The sequence below is a fragment of the Neodiprion pinetum genome, chromosome 6 (assembly GCF_021155775.2).
Source record: "Neodiprion pinetum isolate iyNeoPine1 chromosome 6, iyNeoPine1.2, whole genome shotgun sequence".
NCBI lineage: Eukaryota > Metazoa > Arthropoda > Insecta > Hymenoptera > Diprionidae > Neodiprion > Neodiprion pinetum.
The window spans coordinates 19,791,715-19,809,805 of record NC_060237.1 but is presented as its reverse complement, the minus strand read 5'-3'; the positions used below and the strand labels follow the sequence as shown (position 1 = coordinate 19,809,805).

The 18,091-nt window shown below is 36.8% G+C and overlaps 4 protein-coding genes and 1 long non-coding RNA gene across 12 annotated transcripts in view; 3 read left to right on the top strand and 2 right to left on the bottom strand.

The window, feature by feature from the left end:
• Positions 1–1,997: 1,997 nt before the first annotated feature.
• On the bottom strand, positions 1,998–7,286 carry LOC124220934 (uncharacterized). 6 transcript variants are annotated; one of them, XR_011177542.1, is made up of 7 exons: positions 5,246–5,505; positions 4,989–5,185; positions 4,653–4,785; positions 4,289–4,413; positions 3,935–4,035; positions 3,621–3,694; positions 1,998–3,198 (listed from the first exon to the last, which is right to left on the bottom strand). XR_011177542.1 is itself a non-coding variant. In XM_069137509.1 (7 exons), coding segments are annotated over exons 3-7 (327 nt in total). In that variant the 5' UTR covers positions 4,976–5,353; positions 5,559–5,666; positions 7,105–7,286; the 3' UTR covers positions 1,998–3,181. The 6 variants fall into 6 exon arrangements, 3 of the variants coding, with proteins under 3 accessions (XP_068993610.1, XP_068993609.1, XP_068993608.1); XM_069137509.1 differs by lacking the exon at positions 4,289–4,413 and adding exons at positions 5,559–5,666; positions 7,105–7,286 and having other exon boundaries at positions 4,974–5,353; XR_011177543.1 differs by lacking the exons at positions 4,989–5,185; positions 5,246–5,505 and adding an exon at positions 5,559–5,898.
• On the top strand, positions 6,456–12,730 carry LOC124221188 (CLK4-associating serine/arginine rich protein). The gene is made up of 14 exons (XM_046630948.2): positions 6,456–6,730; positions 7,212–7,309; positions 7,453–7,628; positions 7,727–7,942; positions 8,077–8,252; positions 8,392–8,465; positions 9,112–9,453; positions 9,564–9,941; positions 10,018–10,125; positions 10,334–10,382; positions 11,710–11,773; positions 11,854–11,959; positions 12,034–12,432; positions 12,591–12,730. The coding sequence occupies exons 1-14, from the start codon at positions 6,599–6,601 to the stop codon at positions 12,607–12,609; spliced, it is 2,337 nt and encodes a 778-aa protein (XP_046486904.1). The 5' UTR covers positions 6,456–6,598; the 3' UTR covers positions 12,610–12,730.
• Positions 7,620–12,202, bottom strand: LOC138191202 (uncharacterized). The gene is made up of 5 exons (XR_011177545.1): positions 12,070–12,202; positions 11,852–11,979; positions 9,669–9,937; positions 8,071–9,266; positions 7,620–7,992 (listed from the first exon to the last, which is right to left on the bottom strand). It is a non-coding gene; the product is annotated as an uncharacterized lncRNA (long non-coding RNA).
• Positions 12,731–13,339: 609 nt separating the features above from the next.
• cin (Molybdenum cofactor synthesis protein cinnamon) lies at positions 13,340–16,772 on the top strand. Of its 2 annotated transcripts, none has more exons than XM_046630956.2 (11): positions 13,340–13,539; positions 13,926–14,077; positions 14,170–14,357; positions 14,433–14,643; positions 14,726–15,001; positions 15,179–15,245; positions 15,321–15,435; positions 15,533–15,808; positions 15,875–16,014; positions 16,171–16,358; positions 16,460–16,772. In XM_046630956.2, the coding sequence occupies exons 1-11, from the start codon at positions 13,464–13,466 to the stop codon at positions 16,700–16,702; spliced, it is 1,932 nt and encodes a 643-aa protein (XP_046486912.1). In that variant the 5' UTR covers positions 13,340–13,463; the 3' UTR covers positions 16,703–16,772. The 2 variants fall into 2 exon arrangements, with proteins under 2 accessions (XP_046486912.1, XP_046486911.1); XM_046630955.2 differs by lacking the exon at positions 13,340–13,539 and adding an exon at positions 13,709–13,857.
• A 501-nt stretch (positions 16,773–17,273) lies between these two features.
• The window catches only part of LOC124221185 (uncharacterized), an 83,554-nt gene continuing 82,736 nt past the window's right edge, over positions 17,274–18,091 (top strand). For both annotated transcript variants that reach the window (XM_046630945.2, XM_046630946.2), the window contains exon 1: positions 17,274–17,696. The gene's annotated coding sequence lies outside the window, so the exon portion shown is untranslated. The remainder of the gene's footprint in view (positions 17,697–18,091) is intronic.

The window sequence follows — 18,091 nt, the reverse complement described above, 5'->3', positions numbered from 1 at the left end:
AATTTGGGGTTGCGCGAAAAACGAATTGAAATAATTTATTGTAAACATGAACGAGGAACCACGGAGCGCTTATCCTGGAAGTCGAGAAATTTTATTAGCGGACTGACAGCTACCGAATTTGGGGTTGCGCGAAAAACGAATTAAAATAATTTATTGTAAACATGAACGAGGAACCACGGAGCGCTTATCCTGGAAGTCGAGAAATTTTATTAGCGGACTGACAGCTACCGAATTTGGGGTTGCGCGAAAAACGAATTGAAATAATTTATTGTAAACATGAACGAGGAACCACGGAGCGCTTATCCTGGAAGTCGAGAAATTTTATTAGCGGACTGACAGCTACCGAATTTGGGGTTGCGCGAAAAACGAATTGAAATAATTTATTGTAAACATGAACGAGGAACCACGGAGCGCTTATCCTGGAAGTCGAGAAATTTTATTAGCGGACTGACAGCTACCGAATTTGGGGTTGCGCGAAAAACGAATTGAAATAATTTATTGTAAACATGAACGAGGAACCACGGAGCGCTTATCCTGGAAGTCGAGAAATTTTATTAGCGGACTGACAGCTACCGAATTTGGGGTTGCGCGAAAAACGAATTAAAATAATTTATTGTAAACATGAACGAGGAACCACGGAGCGCTTATCCTGGAAGTCGAGTTTCACCGCGTAGCGGACCCGAAGCGCGGGATCCGGGAGGTTGAGAACCCGGTACTCGAAATACGTAGCGGACCCGAAGCGCGGAATCCGGGAGGTTGAGAACCCGGTACTCGAAATTTGCGGAGCGCGACTGTCAACCGTCCGCTCTACTGCGCGGTTGTTGCCAGACTGAGGAACTCGGCTGGCCGAGTTTAGATTGGTGACGTCACTTTCCGAACATCCGAAAATTCAAACTTTGGTTTCGAACTGTAGTACTAGGTATGATGATGTATGATGTATGATGTATGATGTATGATGTATGATGTACGATGTATGATGTATGATGATATGATATGATGTATAATGATTTTAGTTTCCACATTTCATACAAGAAATACGCACTTTATCTCTCCTGCCGATTCCAGACTCAAGCGGCCAGGCCCTTCGATGGTCAGCCGTTGACTGAAGATATATCCTTCAGTTAACGGGTCAGCTGATAACGCTGCCGTTCTCCGACAGTTGGATGATGAAAAATTTTGCTCGTATCTTTCAAATGTGTGTTAAAATACACTCGAAGTGTTAGGAAGCTTCGTTCTTTCTCTCCCTATCACCTTTTTAGGTCTTTAAATCACTAGGCTGCTTTAAATACTGTCTCATATACGGAGAATCCATTTTATCTCGTTCAAAATTAGTGCATCCGTGATGTATTACAGTTACTCTGAATTTTTTTCCATCCGAATACTTTTCGAAAAACAATTCTGCTTCTCTACCCAACGTAGATACTTCACTCTCGACTAGCTAGAACAGCGTTTCGATAATATGCCTACGAAAATTCAAGATCGAGAGAGCAAATGAAAAGTTGTTGGAATAATTATGAATACTAATGTTATGGAATACATCGAGCGCGTGTCGAATAGAATCCCATTTCGAAGTGAATAATTCTTTTCTTTTCATATCATAGCTAATCTAGTAATATAGGTAAATAGGATGGTTGGAGGTGTTCGGAAATGGTAGGACATTTCAAAAGTTAAAGTCGACGATGATCCGGTGCATCAATTTTATCGTTACAGATTTTCTTTTCCCATGAGGCATAGAATATTCAACAACGATAATGCAGTCCTTAAAATTCATCATTCATCTCTGTCTGGAAAGCTAATTCGCAAGGCGTGGTATTCTAGATATGTCAAAACTAAGCTAGCGGCACGTGTTTGCATTATTAGAAAAATACCCGTACTCTACATACACTGTTTCTAATCTTTTGCTACATTTGGTTTAATCCCCATGCTTCCACAGTACGAACAGTTGGAAATGTTTTTGATTATCCATAATAAAATAAAAGAAGTAACAAAGCTGAAAATTTATTGTTGAAGCTTTAATGAATACATCAAACTGCGGTCGAATTCATTTATTATTTGCACATGACCTCTGTATATTTGATAAATTATTCCTAAATACATTGAAACATATGTATTTATAATGAAATATCATGCAATGGGCTGTGTAAACTATAAACTATAATTTCTATCGAATAGCTGCTCTTATGTCAACAGGGCTTTGAGACTCAGTTAAGTTGGATCTAGATTTTTGCCATCGTATGTAGGACATTGGGTTACAAGAACAAATGCGAATTACAAACAACTCCGTATTAGGGAGAAGGATATTTTAGTTCAAGTATACCTATACACAGAAATCCGTATGCGAATATACTAAAACCTCTGTGTTTATTGTAAAAATCTAGTTTTAAACATGTGTATATATGTATATACACATGTATATGTATATATATATATATATATATGTATATATTTATATACACATGCATAAGTATACATATACATATATACACATACATGTACATAAATAATAGCCAAGAAATTAGAAACACTCACAACTTGTCGCAAATAGAGTAAAACGTAAGGTTAATAATATACAAATTACACAAGCGCACCATAAAACGTGGCAAGGGTAATCCTAGTGCAGTGATTGTATAAACTGAAGAAATATAAATTTACATATACATAATATAAATTAATAGACTAGAAAAGAGTATTTAGAGAGCTTATCTAATTCCGATCTTGTCACAATAGATCATTAACATAATCAATATACGGTTAAAGCTGTATTAGCTACATTCACAATTAGAGATAATATTTTTTATCCATTTTTATAGTTATTTAATTTCTTGTACAACAATTTTTCAAACTTCACCGCAAAATGCCCAACGAGTTCTCGTAGTGCAAATACGAGTCCAATTACCTTACAGATGGCATTACATTGATTTTTGCCTTCTCGCGTCGAGTTATAAATACAGAGAAATCTCAATGAGAGCTCATTTCTATAAGATTTATTGCAGTGCTATATTCGTAGCTGTACCTGTTATTCTATATTTTACATATACTGTCCTTAATTTTAAACACACAGCACAACAATGGCTGAAAGCACAATGGCAAGAAGAGAGGAGCAATCTGCATCTTAATAAATCTTTTCTTCTTTATACGTAGCACAGTGACGTCACGTCGGAGGATATTTACTAGTGGAGCACTAGGTGGGGCACAGAACTGAAACATAATTATGTTGAAAATCTTCAGCATCTTTTACAGAAAGTAGGTACGTTGCCAGACCTTATACACCAACAATGAATATTCATAGAGGCTATATTCATAAATACTTACAAAAGTAAGCTAATATTTTACCCGCAATTGCTTATTACTGATAACTTGATATGATAATATCCCCTTCCCGCCCCTCCCTTCCCCCCTCCCCGCCCCTCTCACGACCCACCACGCCCTACCTACTACTGCTCCAACTTCTACTCCTAATCCCACTCTAACTCCTACTATTCCTACTTCTACTCCTATTCCTACTCCGAGTCCTATTCCTACCACTACTCCTACTTCTACTCCTATTTCTACATCTTTCCCTGATCCTACTCCTGATGCTGATTCTACTTCATCAAATATTGTAAAAATGTCAAACTCACCGAGCACGAATCCTCGTCCTCCACCTCGTCCAGCTCGACCACCTCCAACCACCGCCAACCACCTCGGGTTATACCTGGAATAGTAATAAATATTCTCAGTACAGGAACACATTAAAAATATTGTGTAAGGATTAATATAATTAATTAATTAATTAATAATATAATAAATTTTATTAGCGCATTTATATCTACTGAATTTGTGCTTGCGCGAAAAATGAATCGAAATAATTCAATGTAAACATGACAAGTTTGAAATATTTTAGATAAAATATAATTACAATTGCCATCAAATATTATAAAAGTGTTTTACTCACCGAGCACAAATCCTCAGCCACCTTCTTCTACTAGTCTTCCTCGTCCTCCTCCTCGTCGACCTCCGACAACATCCAACCACCGCCAACCACCTCGGATTATACTTGAAATAGTAATAAATTATTTCAGTATAAGAAAATATCAAAAATATTGTGTAAGGATTAATGTAATTAATTAATTAATTAATTAATTAATTAATAATATTATAAATTTTATTAGCGCATTGATAGCTACTGAATATGTGCTTGCGCGAAAAATGAATCGAAATAATTCGATGTAAACATGACAAGTTTGAAATATATTAGATAAAACATATTTACAATTGCCATCAAATATTATAAAAGTGTTTTACTCACCCAGCACAAATCCTCAGCCACCTTCTTCTCCTAGTCTTCCTCGGCCTCCTCCTCGTCGACCTCCGACCACCTTCAACCACCGCCAACCACATCGAACAACCACCGATAACCACCTCGGGTTATACCTGGAATAGTAATAAATATTCTCAGACTAAGAACACATCAAAAATATTATGTAAGGATTATTATAATTAATTATTTAATCAATGTGTAATAAATTTCATTAGCGCGTTTAAAGCTACTGAATATGTGCTTGCGTGAAAAATGAATTGAAACAATTTATTGTAAACATGACAAGTTTGAGATATTTTAGATAAAATATAATTACAATTGCCATCAAATATTATAAAAGTGTTTTACTCACCGAGCACAAATCCTCGTCCTCCTCGTCCATCTTGTTCTCCTCGTCTTCCTCGTCCTCCTCCTCGTTCACCTCTGACCGCCACCAACCACCGCCAACCACCTCCAACAACCACCGATAAACACCACGGATATACCTGGAATAGTAATAAATATCTTCAGTATAAGAACGTATCAAAAATATCGCGTGAGTAATAGTATAATCAATTAATCAATTTATAACATCATGAATTCTATTAGCGCATTCATAGCTACTGAATTTGTCCTTGCGCGAAAAATGAATTGAAATACTTTGTTTTAACATGACAAGTTTAAAAAATTTTACATCAAATATAATTACAATTCCTAGTCAAGGACCTGGACAGCCACAACTACGGAGCGCTTTTCCTGGATGTCAAAATCCACCAGGTGAAGGACCTGGATAGCCAGAACTACGGAAAATTAGTCCTGAAGGTCATAAGTCACTAGCTCAGGGACCTGGACAGCCAGAACTACGGAGCGCTCGTTCTGGAAATCGAATTTCCCCAGGTAGCGGGCCTGGAGCACAGAAACTACGGAGCGCTTGTCCTGGAAGTCAAGTTCCACCAGGTAGCAGACCCGGAGCGCAGGATCGAGAAAGTAGAGAACCCGGTACTCGAAATCTGCGGAGCGCGATTCTCACCCGTCCGCTCTACTGCGCGGCTGTTTCCCGACTGAGGAATTTTGCTAGCCGATTTCAAATCGATTACGTCAAGAGAAAAAAAAATTTGGGTGACGTCACTTTCTGAACATCCGACATCCAAACTTTGGTTTCGAACTTTAGTACTATGTATGATGATGTATGATGTATGATGTACGATGTATGATGTATGATGATGTGATATGATGTATAATGATTTTAGTTTACACATTTCATACAAGAAATACGCACTTTATCTCTCCTGCCGATTCCAGACTCAAGCGGCCAGGCCCTTCGATGGTCCGCCGTTGACTGAAGATATATCCTTCAGTTAACGGGTCGGTTAATAACGCTGCCGTTCTGCGACAGTTGAATGATGAAAAATTTTACTCCTACCTTTCAAATGTGTGTTAAAATACGCTCGAAGTTCTAAGAAGCTTCGTTCATTCTCTCTCTATTATCTTTTTAGCTCCCTAAATCACGACACTGCGTTAAATACTGTCTCATATACGGTGAATCCATTTCATCTCCTTCAAAATTAGCGCACTCGTGATGTATTACACTTACTCTGAATTTTTTTCCATCCGAATACTTACTTTCCGAAAAACAATTCTGCTTCTCTACCTAACGTAGATACTTTACTCTCGACTAGCTAGAACAGCGTTTCGATTATATTCCTACGAAAATTCAAGATCGAGAGAGCAAATGAAAAGTTGTTGGAACAATTTTGAATATTAATGTTATGGGATACATCGAGCGCGTGTCGAATAGAATCCCATTTTGAAATGAATCATTTTTCTTCTTTCACATTATAGCCGTATTATTGTAGATAATCTAGTTTGTCTCCGGAAAATTATAAAATTTATAGTATGCATCACGTATTAAGCGCAGTCCCAACACGCTGTGAGCAACGCACAAAAAGGTAAAGCCGAAAAACAAAGAATTTTATCCATTTGAGCATTCTGATTAGTTTGTGAAGTATAGTCAACTAATCAGAATGCTTGAATGGTGGGAAATGTGAAAAGTGAAATTACAGATTACAGAAATCAGACGGTAATGAGAAAATCTACCTTACCCAGGACATGGACAAATGGAGGAGCCGGAAAGAGACCACCAATGATCGTGCTTCATCAGCCATGGATTCCGGTGGATTCCGGTAAGTAAACCATCATGGCGGGGAAGCGCAAGAAATGAGTGAGCGAGTTGCAGACTTTCAATTATTTCGTGAAATGTTTGAGTAAATGAAAGTATTGTGGTATCCCGAGTGACAAAGGCTACTCATTGCATCCAAAATGAGTTTTTCCGTGAAAAAAACTGGCGGACGGATGTGGCACGAGGCACGGAAGCAGGAGAAGAAGATTCGTGGAATGTTGGTTGACTACCGTCGACGGGCGGAACGTCGCCGGGATTATTATGAAAAAATTGTAAGATATTTTACTCACAGGTGAAACCACCACTTTTTCAACCTATGTAAACATATTTCCAAGTATTTCTGAATTAATTCTCGCAGTTTTGTAGCAGTCTGCAATTTTTTCATCGCTTCGCATAATCGTATGGCCTATTCACAGATTGTAAACAATTTTATTCACAATTTGATTATATCAAAGAATATGATAGATTCTTCCTTGTCATGTGGCTTGACCTGAGCTTTCCAATTTCGATTTATCTAATGGAAATTTACAGACATTGTCTCTTGCATACATGCAGTCTTGACAGATTTCTGACAAAATACTCTCTTGATTCATACGAACCAAAAATTATTATCAGCTTGTTAGTTTCGAATAATGTAATTTCTTACTTTTGGGTTTTATGTCATAAGAAAAGCCATTCGTTTGTGACATACAGTAGATCCACACTGTTATTTTTCTGACTTGCAACGATTAACGCAACATTTTTTACTCTCAGAAATCAGATCCCACTCAGTTTCTGCAATTACATGGTAGGCCATGCAAGATTCACCTTGATCCAGCTGTGGCAGCTGCCGGTGCTAGCCCTGCTAACATGTAAGTGAAACATAATTGTTTATTTTCCATCCATTTTTCTAAGTTTAGCATGTTTTAAGAAATTTATCGTTGAATGGCACTTGAATGTGAGAATCCTCATCTCACATTTATCTGAAATTCGTTGTATATTGATTAATTCACAGGATGCCGTGGCAAGGGAATGACGAAAATCTAATTGACCGTTTTGATGTCAGAGCGCATCTAGATTGGATTCCAGAAGCCCCTGATACTATAGATGTTGACATTGCGCTAACCAGTGAAGATAGGCATATCAATTATGAACGTTATCGTATAATCGTTCAAAACGAATTTCTTGGAGGTTTGGATTCATCGATTCTAACATTTATTTGAATTCTGCTACAAAGCTAAGTACTGGTTGACTGTCTGAGAATAACATGCTCTTCATTTTGTTTATAGTAACAGAGGAAAAATTTCTACATCAAATTCACATAGAGGAACAGTTTGGTTCTGCCACCAAGCCCGATGCAGCTAAAGATAAAAAGAAATCAAATGCCAATGCTGCTATCGGATATAACTATGAGACAGAAGAACCCATTTCAGATCCAATCAAGCCAGTAGAAACCATCGGTGTAGAGGATAAACCAGAAGACGAAGATAGTGATATTGATTTAGGTAAGTTGCATAACCCATAAGTTGACGAACTTCATCAGCTCACTGTTGACCTGGAAATAAATTAATTAGTAAATATCAAGGACCGATTATTTTATGCAGAATGTGTGAATTAATTGGATTTGATGTACCTTTAGACATTTGTGTGGATGTATCGCAAATAGAACCGTCGCAAGCCCATGAAATGAATCAGGTAGCTCAAAAGTATGGCCTGCTTGGTGCTGACTACTTCAGTTTCTTGACACAAGATGTCGAAGAAGCAGAAACACTACGGCAGGCTCGCAAGCAAGAGGAAGAGAAGGCCATGTATTCGGTTTGTTTCAGTGGCTTACTTATTGTTAGAACTATATGATTAACGGGTATTTATTTGGAAAATTATTCGAAAAGCAATAGATACTGTCCGCAAACCTTGCCAACACCTTGTTTGAATTTCGTAATTTATATGTTACCAGGGTCGACGATCGAGGAGAGAAAGACGGGCGTTTCGGGAAAAGAAAATGATTGGTCGAGTCATGAGTCCACCAAGGTAATTACCAAGATTTATTTCACATCTAACGTATTGTAAGATTTGGTCATTGGGCCATACATTAATTTAACCCCCTCTTTTTCTTGTGGTAATTTTTTATCAACTCAGAAAATTGTTCTGTCAGATACTAATTAAAACCAAGGGAAGACCTACAGCATTGAAACTGTATTGTCTTGATACTTTGTCTTCATTTCAGAAAAATTGCCACTAGTCTGAATAATTGAGGCTACAGAACAGCTTGAAATCGTTTTAAATGTATAAATAATTTTTTATACACTCTACATTTTGTATAGTCACAATATTTGTCAATAAAACTTGATAAAAAGAGGTTGACCATCATTATTTTAAATGTCGCGTGGTTAAGATCTTTCTCGTAACCATTTAAAACAATCTATGATTCGTAGTTCAATAATGCATGACAAAGTCAGAATATCGATTAAAATTATTTTGCGAACAATGAATGCATTACTATAGCAATTTTTGTGAGTTCTACCTTGAAAAATGAATTAGCACAAGTAAAGTTTTTATTGCTAAATACATAACGGTGTGCGGCAACTTGACTAGAGTTTAAGCATTTTACTTCAATCGATTTACCAGTGAAATTCTTATGACAAGTTCAATACCATAATAACAAAAAATGTCCTAGTTACGCAGCCAGAGAGAGCCCGGAATACAATCCTTATAGAAAATCATCTTCGAAGTCCCGCTCAAGATCTGCTTCTCCAATCAATGCTGGACAAATTACCTACATCACAAGCTTTGGTGGAGAAGAAGAAGCACCTGGTAGTTCGTCCCAGATTACTACAACAAATATAAAAAAAGTTACTTATTCTCATTTGAAGAGAAGGCGATCAGAAAGTCCCGTCTTCACGGACAGAACGATTTCCCGAAGAATTTCGAAATCCAGATCACGAAGTACTTCCAGATCGTTAACTAGATCAAAATCATACAGGTCGCGTGACAGGAGAAGAAGTAACTCACATTCTAGGTAAGTTGAGGCTTGACCGACAAGTCCTTACCAACATATTATCCTTTATTAACTTGTATCTGAATAAAGTCGTATGCGTAAACGCGTTTAATTACATGTGTATCTCTTAGATTGAGAAGCACAGGTTCCAGATCAACCAGACATGCAAAATCTAGAACCCGAAGTCGCTCGAGACACAGACATTCAGGAAGTAGATTACAACAACGCTCACGTACCCGAAGTGTATCAAGATCAAGTTCAAAATCAAGGTCTAGGTCGCGTTCGAGGTCTAGATCTAGATCTAGATCACGGTCACGTCAAAGAAGGTTACGGTCTTCCTCGCGCAGTAGTTCTTCAATTTCGAAATCAAAGTCGCGATCCAGATCACGAAACAGGAGTCGGTCCAAAGAGAGTTATCGCAGAAGACGTTATTCTCAATCAAGATCAAGAAGTCGTTCCAACACAAGGCGATCCAAAAGTGTTGACAACAAAACACCTGCTTTACCTAGGTGCAAAAACCAAATTACTGTTCTTACTAATTTATGAGGCTCATTCCATATGTTTTAAATTGTGTATTGCTTATAGATATTATGGTCGGAGAGGCAAGTCTTCCAGTTTAGAGTTGGAATTGTCTGATAACGATGAAAAAAGTATTCCACCGGCGCCTAAGCCTCCGATAATCAGCGCAAGCGTGTAAGAACACCTAACTAAATCATTAATCGCGTACTGTTCTCAAATAATTAATACTTTGGTCTTAATTGAGTATATCTGTTCGATTTCTAACTTCGAAGGCTTAATCATTGTATAAAATTGAACAAAACATGATTTTCTTATAGATTTTGTAAAATTTATACCAAGATAAGGCGAACAAAGTTTTTAACAAAATTCTCTCTTGTTTCAGGAACAAGCCAAAAGCAGGGTTAAGTACATATTCTGGTGGCGGATACAAAGTCAGTAAGAACCATAACGCTTCCTTAGTCACTTAATACACAAAACAAAAAGAATAAATATATTTATTCGGTTTCTACTATCGCCTAACCAGACGTTTTAAACTTTATGAATTTGTTCTATGGAGTTGCAAATAATAGAAAACGATTTTTGCAATTCAATAGAGTAATTATTTAGCTTGAACAAATCTTTGAGTTGCTGTGATAATTGAGTTGAAGACATGCTGAAGACAGTACCCGTACACACAAATACAACACGATCATGTTCTTTGACCAAGGCGACATCTTACTACTAATGTTCTCGTTACGCGCGGCTTAATAAGATAATTATAGATACTTGTCTCTCTAATGACAGATCCAAACTTACAGATATTTTTAACGTCAAGTTTACTAACAATACGTTCACACATGAAGATAATTGAATTGATTACAATTCAATTCAAGTCTGTGTGTCAGACGAATGAATTTAGTTTTAGAATTTTATTTACATTTTTCTTTTGCTAAATATCAATCAGAACGGCATGATTAGACTAATTATTTAATATTTGCACCAAAGAATTGAATAGTTCGTAATATTACCAATTCTATCATTTGCCCGTATTTGCATTTACGTTCTAGATAAATGTTCACGGTTGCTTCAGGTTTTTGATAACGGACAATTTTATTTTCTCTCCGCTCCCTCATTCAATAGTTCAATGTTTTTTAGAATCTTTAGTTTATTAAATTTCTAATTTGTTCCAAGTTGATGAAACCTTTGGAATAAATCAGAATTCGGAAGTGTGTTTGTGTGGAGCTAAGTACAAGCACCTCGCACATGTAAGGTAACTTCTCAAGTACATTAAACTATCAAAAGGAGGGTTCAGAAAGAATTTCAGCAGAAGGAATCTCAAGTTGTAGAAAATCAATAAAATATTCCCTACACAATTCCTAACTATCGCGTCAATAATATAAATAAGAAATTTCGATAAGTTTCGTTACGGCTCTGTTAAACTACTTTGCGGCATATTTCAATTGAAGAATTTTTAGGTGAAATGGTAATTGGTAGCCTATACGCTTTGCGCAACTACACACTCCAGAAATGTTAACAAATCAACACTTTTTCATTGGTGAACATTGAAGAACTAACGATCTTCAATTTTATTTTGTCCAGATTCTTGGTAACAGTGACATTTTCCATGTTTGATCCTTTAGTAGTTATCGTTATTGAGTTTATGCTTAGGTTAAAATCATTTTCCTTCAATGACACAGTGTATCTGACTAAAGTAATTTTAGAACATTTATATATCACTGATTTCATAATCGACTATTTTTGAAGAAATTAATATTGCAGTCTTCAAAAACCACACCTCAAGAGCGGCTTAAGAAGAAAATGCAAGCACTGCTTAACAGGCAATGTAAATAATAATAATTACCAAACCTAAGCCAGTTTAATATCGTAAATGTACTGGAAGTATGTTGACATTTTTACTTACAGATAAAGCAGATAAAAAAGCTGAGCAGCTACGAATTGAGAAAATGGAGCAGCAAAGGCAGGATCGTGAAGATGAGATTCGAGAGATGTCCTTAAAGCTACGTCGAAGGTCCTTATGTCAAATTTCTTCTGAAACAATTATGGCTACTCATTAATAACATTAAGTTATATTTTTATTTTTAGGCAAAGAGAGTTGAGGCATAAATATGAAGGGCATACTTCTGACAGTAATTCCTCAAATTCGTGCAGTCCGAGTCCAAATCGTAGCCCCAGACTCCAAGTGATCCGGAGAGAAAGAAGAGACAGAGACATTAGAGATATTGATATTGGAAGTGACCGGGATAGGGACAGGGACAGGGACAGGGACAGGGACAGGGAGAGGGAGCGGGAGAGAGAGAGGGAGAGAGAAAGGGAGAGGGAGAGGGATAGGGATAGGGATAGAGACCGGGAAAGAGAGAGAGAGAGGGACAGGGAACGGGAAAGGGAAAGAGACAGACGTGATGATAGGAACAAAGACAGGCATGATTCGCGAAGAAGGCACAAGGAATCTCCAAGGCCAACTTCCAGTCCTAGGAATAATCGGTAAAATCTAAATTCATACTGATCATTATTTTTACATTTAATTTTTTGATGTCGATCAACGCAACAAACGAAATTCGTTTTGAGAACTAAGAACAATATCATTAGCGAACAGATTGAACTATTCCTCTAATTTCCATATATTGTTTCATTTTTTCCAGGGGTCTAGTTGACTATTGATGTTTTCAATAGAATGAAAAAACTTCATTCTGCCAGGTCGAAAATATTTATAAAATTAATTATTCAATTTGAATTGTTTACGATTTTTCTTGGATGAACATTGCTAGGAATTCTTAAAATTTCACGAACAATGCAATATCTTTATTACGAAATAATCAGTTATTTTCAATTCTGTAAGATGCGATCAATGTCTTCAATAAATGAAAGTATGTTTAAAATGAGCATGTACTACTTCAAAGCTTTGTTTACAGTATTTGTAAATTTTGATTCATTATTCACTGCAATAAATGAATTGTACATTCTTGGCATACATAATAATATACTCATGTTTTTTTTTCCTCTGATCAACTGCAAAATATGGCAATATTCTAAATCTGTACATTTGCATTATCACCACTGGAAGATCACTAAGTTTAACGGTCACAAATATTTGTAATCGGTTAAATGATTAACTTTTTTTAGTTCAATTCACACTTAAACTTCTTTGCAAAGGTTACAATAAAATAGAAGGTAACAGTAACTTCTCAATATTCAGAATACTTCCAATGGAGTTTTTTCCCAATTTTTTTGCCAACAATTGATTATTGATGAGCAGCCTGTTACATGCACTCTCCCAATCAATTAACATTTATCTCGGTAAGTACACGTATGTCTCATAAGCAAACATAACTAATTACGGCGTTGACAGTTAAGATTTTTTGATAAGAAATTATATAAAATAGATAGCGTTAGTACAGGTAAAAGTTTTGAAGCATTTATTGCTCTCATAACGCTAACTTTCTACGATCAGTGAATAGGAGTATTTCGTAACAAGCAACAATTATCAGCATCCGGGAGTAAATAACACTGCTATTATGTTTTCGATTTGCCTAAAAAAAGATAGAGCAGTTGCTAGCAACATGGCATCTGTAACATTTGGCATATTGACCAGTGAGTGGAGAAATTTATAATTTGTAGCTACTTTTATCTATCAAGTAACATTTTTCACATTTGCACATAGTCCAAAAAATGTATGCTCGTTAGCAATGTGAAAACTTAAAAAAATTAGCCATTTAACCTGTGATGCAAGTCTGCTTTAAGGTTAAAAATATTAGACATTGTATATCATTGGACCTAAGTGGCTCGAAACTATTTTTTTAAACTAACAGTTGTCATGTATGGTCAATTTTTTACATTGGAGTTATTATGAGTTCGAAATTGTTATTGTTGGAATGAAAATTGGAATTATTAACAGTTGTTATAAAAAAGGTATTCACCACAACAATGTAGTGACAACTGGTAATTTAATCACTATAAATATTAAAATTATTATTTAGTAAGCGACACCTGTGCCAGTGGTAATAAGACCGACAATAGCGGTCCCGAATTGGAGCGATTAATTAGCAGTGATCTAACAGAAACTGGGCAACTGATCAAGGGGCAGGTCACATGTAGAACCGTTGTTCCTGACGATGAGTATCAAATTATGGTAGGCATCGGCAAGGAATTTTGATGTAAAGTCTATTTGCATGCATCATTCCTGATTGTTTGATATATTTATTTATTTTTCATCTACTAAAGGCAACGCTGACTCGATGGTCTGACATTTTCAAAGTAAATGTAATTTTGACCACCGGAGGAACTGGATTTTCAGAACGAGATGTTACCCCAGAGGCTACAAAAAAGATTCTTGAAAAGGAGGCACCAGGACTGTCCGCGGCTATGCTTATGGCAAGTCTGAAAGCAACACCAATGGGAATGTTGTCAAGGTGAGATTTCATTGCTTGCTCGAAATCTTTCCATTCAATGTAAATTTAATGTTTTGGTATTAAACAAAATTTCAGAGCAGTTTGTGGAATTCGTAAGAAGACTCTCATTGTTAATCTACCTGGATCAACAAAGGCTGTGAAGGAATGCTTTGAAACTATCGCCAGGGTGATTCCCCATGCAGTTGACTTAATTTTAGCAGAGCGCACAAAAGTTACTAATACTCACACTCAGATGCAAAATCGCCAAGAGCATCATTGTTCTCACCATCAATCAACCATTTTTTCTGTAAGATATCATGTGAATACAACCCAGTAGTGAATTTGATATATAATTACTTACAACAATTGTCACATTACTATTTTTGCAGGCTCGTATGGCAAGTGTTGCAGATAGACTTAGAGAGTCACCGTACACTATGATCTCAGTGGACGCAGCACTAGGGATCATAAGTAAATCACTGCACATTTTAGATGCAGAGATTATAAATGTTTGGGACTCCTACGGTAGAGTAATCACAGATGATATTTACGCCTACTGCGATTTACCTCCATTCAGAGCATCTATTAAAGACGGATACGCCGTTATTGCCTCGGACGGTAAAGGTCTGCGACAAGTGTTAGGTGGCACAGAAGCAGGGCAAACAGTGAGTGTAGAGTTATAAAAATCAGTCGAATGGATGGTTACAAATGGCTTACTAAAAAATTTACTGCTATCAATGCGATCACTTTGGTATTGCTGTTTTTATGGTTCAGATCGGATAGTAATTGCCATCTTGGATTATTTAGTTTCAGATGTTTTTAACAAAATTGGAAATTTTCAGCCAGGTACGGTAAAGCTTGTTCGTGGGACATGTGTCAGGGTAAACACAGGAGCCCCCATTCCCAATGGTATGTAGCAGAAGAAGAGTTGTTAATTATTTGATGTTGTTCCCTAATCTGTATGGTGATTTATCATCCATTTAGAGGCGACCGCAGTTGTGCAAGTTGAAGACACTAAGCTCATTAAAACTAGTAATGACGGTCTAGAGGAAGGAGAAATCGACATATTAATTGAACCAAAAGAAGGGCTGGACATCAGGTAAGGTATATAGCGCATTAAAAAGTAATCTTTAGAATACGTCGAATATAACTAAATACTGAGTGACTTACTTGCTTTCTTTACCTTCCCATTGCAGACCCATTGGTAGCGACATTCAAAATGACAGTTTGATTTTAAAAGCACATACCAAAATAGGAGCAGCTGAAATGGGAATTTTAGCTGCGTGCGGTTGCACTAAAGTTAGAGTAACGCAATTGTCATCAGTTGGAGTTTTATCTACAGGCAACGAATTACAGCAGGCCGGAGAACCACTTAAACCTGGTCACGTTTATGACAGCAATAAAATAACACTGATGATGATGCTTAGGGAAAATGGGTACAGTCCAAAAGACTGTGGGATTGCTAAGGATGAGTAAGTTTATACAAACTAAACATTTCTTCAAATTATTGTATATCGGTGTATTTCGCTTGATTGCAGCGAGAATGCAATGATCAACGCGTTGAAAGAAGCACTTGAAGAAGTTGACGTCCTGCTAACCTCTGGATCTGTTTCGATGGGTGACAAAGACATGCTGAAACCGATTTTAGAAAACGTTTTTAAAGCCACTATACATTTCGGTATGCATACTACATACAGCGTATATATGAGCAGAAGCACATAGAAGTTGGGAATCAGAAATATTGTATTTATCATAAAACAAGCTTCTGTGTACTACTTCTATGTGACAAGTTAAGAACTTTTTCTGCGCCTATATACATCTTTTCAAATTATAGGACGAGTCAATATGAAGCCAGGAAAACCGACAACGTATGCCACTTGCGAGCATAATGGCAAAACAAAATATATATTGTGTTTGCCCGGTAATCCTGTATCTGCAATGGTAACAGGACATTTGTTTGCATTGCCATTACTCAAATGCCTCAGCGGAGATTCATCAAAACCAGTTGTCGTAACTGCTAAGGTATGAAGATAATTAGCTGCTTATGACTTGTACGAACATGTGGGACAGCAACAGTGCTAATGACCAATGATATATAATTCTAAACTGAATTTATGTTCCAGTTGACCACTTCCTACAAGCTAGATCCACGACCGGAATATGCTAGAGCTATTTTAATATGGGAGGAAGAGGATCCAATTCCAAAAGCGCAAAGTACGGGAAATCAAATCAGCAGTAAGCTACTTAGTTGTAAAAATGCGAATGCGTTGTTGATGCTGCCTGGATGGACAAAGGAGAGACCGCAATTGAAAGAAGGGGATTTAGTTAATGCACGACTGATGGGATTCAATCAGAATTCCGCATGAAATGTACCTAGAAAGATTATTTTTATACTTAATCATTATATGTAAGAATAAATTACAATTCAGAATCGTATCTGGCGTACGAATGTGTATCGTTTTACACCACTGTAAAAATTACTGTAATATTACCGTTCATGTTACGGAATTTCGCACTCAACAAGTCTGAACGTCTTTTCAGATTGCGATTGTTTCGAATTATCAAAACTCATTCCGAAAGATATCTGTGCTAATGAACTGGCAATAAGATATAATGATCAAGAAGTTAAATTTCACGAACGATGAGAATAAGGTGTTTCAAACATTCCGAATATTTTTCAAGCGAGCCTTGTTGCGTAATTACAATGTATTATTTTTTTCTTTCTCTATCTCTTTCTTCCTCAACTTATTCTTGAGATAAACGGCAAAGTCAGGGCAGAGTATAAAAATAAACAACAGCTAGCGCAAAAGCGATCCTCAAATATCATATTAAGTGGCTAATTCAATTGCGTCCAAGCTATCCACACGGACGTTATCGGTTGAGCAGGGGCCGTCGAGTTTGATGAAACTCGCTACGTCGGTTAGAGGGCCGAACGAGATGCACCAGGAATAAGATGGCCGACGAGGCTACGGGAAAAGGGCAGGGACGTCGAGTGATTCGAGGATCGGTATATTGAATATGAGATATTCACGTAATGCCCTCAAAATTGACGGTTCAAATTATCGATAAATAATACGTTTAGTGATCGCGTGCGTATTTATAACATTAAAATAGGATCAAACGCGTGCTCGTCCTCGTAAGAATCGTGATTTAAAAAAAAAAAAAAATAAAAAAAATAAACCAAAAGAAATCAATTAAAAAAAAAAAACAAAAAACAAATTCAAGTAAATATATATACACACATTTAAATAACGAAAGAAACAAAAACAAACGACCAAAAAAAGACAAAAAAAAAAAAACAAAGAAAAGAAAGAAACCTATTCGCAGGGCAAGTGGCAGCTCAGGGCCTTCTTGCCAGAGGTAAACAATCTCATTTTTCTGTCAAACATCGTTGGCCTGCGTTATGTAGGCCGAGTTTCCCTGTTTTCCTGTAAATGTACATATAACACGAAGGGAGTGTTAGAAAATGAATGTAACAAAGCCAAAGCATACGTAAGGCATATACGAACGATATAATTGAATCACGTTTACCAGTTTTATTTTACCCATTTAACGTACGGAGTACCAGGTGTGAAAAATATCATCGATTGCAGTGGTGGTGTTCTCTTCTCTCCCCTTCGGCCACTTGTAGCCATTTACGGACACCCCGAGAAGGGTTTTGTTTGTTGTTATTATCATTGTTATTAAACTTACTACTGTTATTACCCACAATCCTCGCTTCATTTTCATCATCCCTCCCCGCTCCCCCCTCCCTC

Bases quoted from the DNA above. Each gene is read 5' to 3' on its own strand.
- LOC124220934 (XM_069137509.1), bottom strand. The intron at 4,036-4,652 runs GTGAGTAAAACA...TACTATTTCAAG, and splicing joins AGGACGAGGATTTGTGCTCG to TATAATCCGAGGTGGTTGGC. The intron at 3,695-3,934 runs GTGAGTAAAACA...TTACTATTCCAG, and splicing joins TGGCTGAGGATTTGTGCTCG to GTATAACCCGAGGTGGTTGG.
- LOC124221188 (XM_046630948.2), top strand. From the start codon at position 6,599: ATGAGTTTTTCCGTGAAAAAAACTGGCGGACGGATGTGGCACGAGGCA. The intron at 6,731-7,211 runs GTAAGATATTTT...TTTTACTCTCAG, and splicing joins GGGATTATTATGAAAAAATT to AAATCAGATCCCACTCAGTT. The intron at 8,253-8,391 runs GTTTGTTTCAGT...ATATGTTACCAG, and splicing joins AAGAGAAGGCCATGTATTCG to GGTCGACGATCGAGGAGAGA.
- cin (XM_046630955.2), top strand. From the start codon at position 13,767: ATGGTCAATTTTTTACATTGGAGTTATTATGAGTTCGAAATTGTTATT. The intron at 15,436-15,532 runs GTAAGGTATATA...TTCCCATTGCAG, and splicing joins AAAGAAGGGCTGGACATCAG to ACCCATTGGTAGCGACATTC. The intron at 15,809-15,874 runs GTAAGTTTATAC...GCTTGATTGCAG, and splicing joins TGTGGGATTGCTAAGGATGA to CGAGAATGCAATGATCAACG.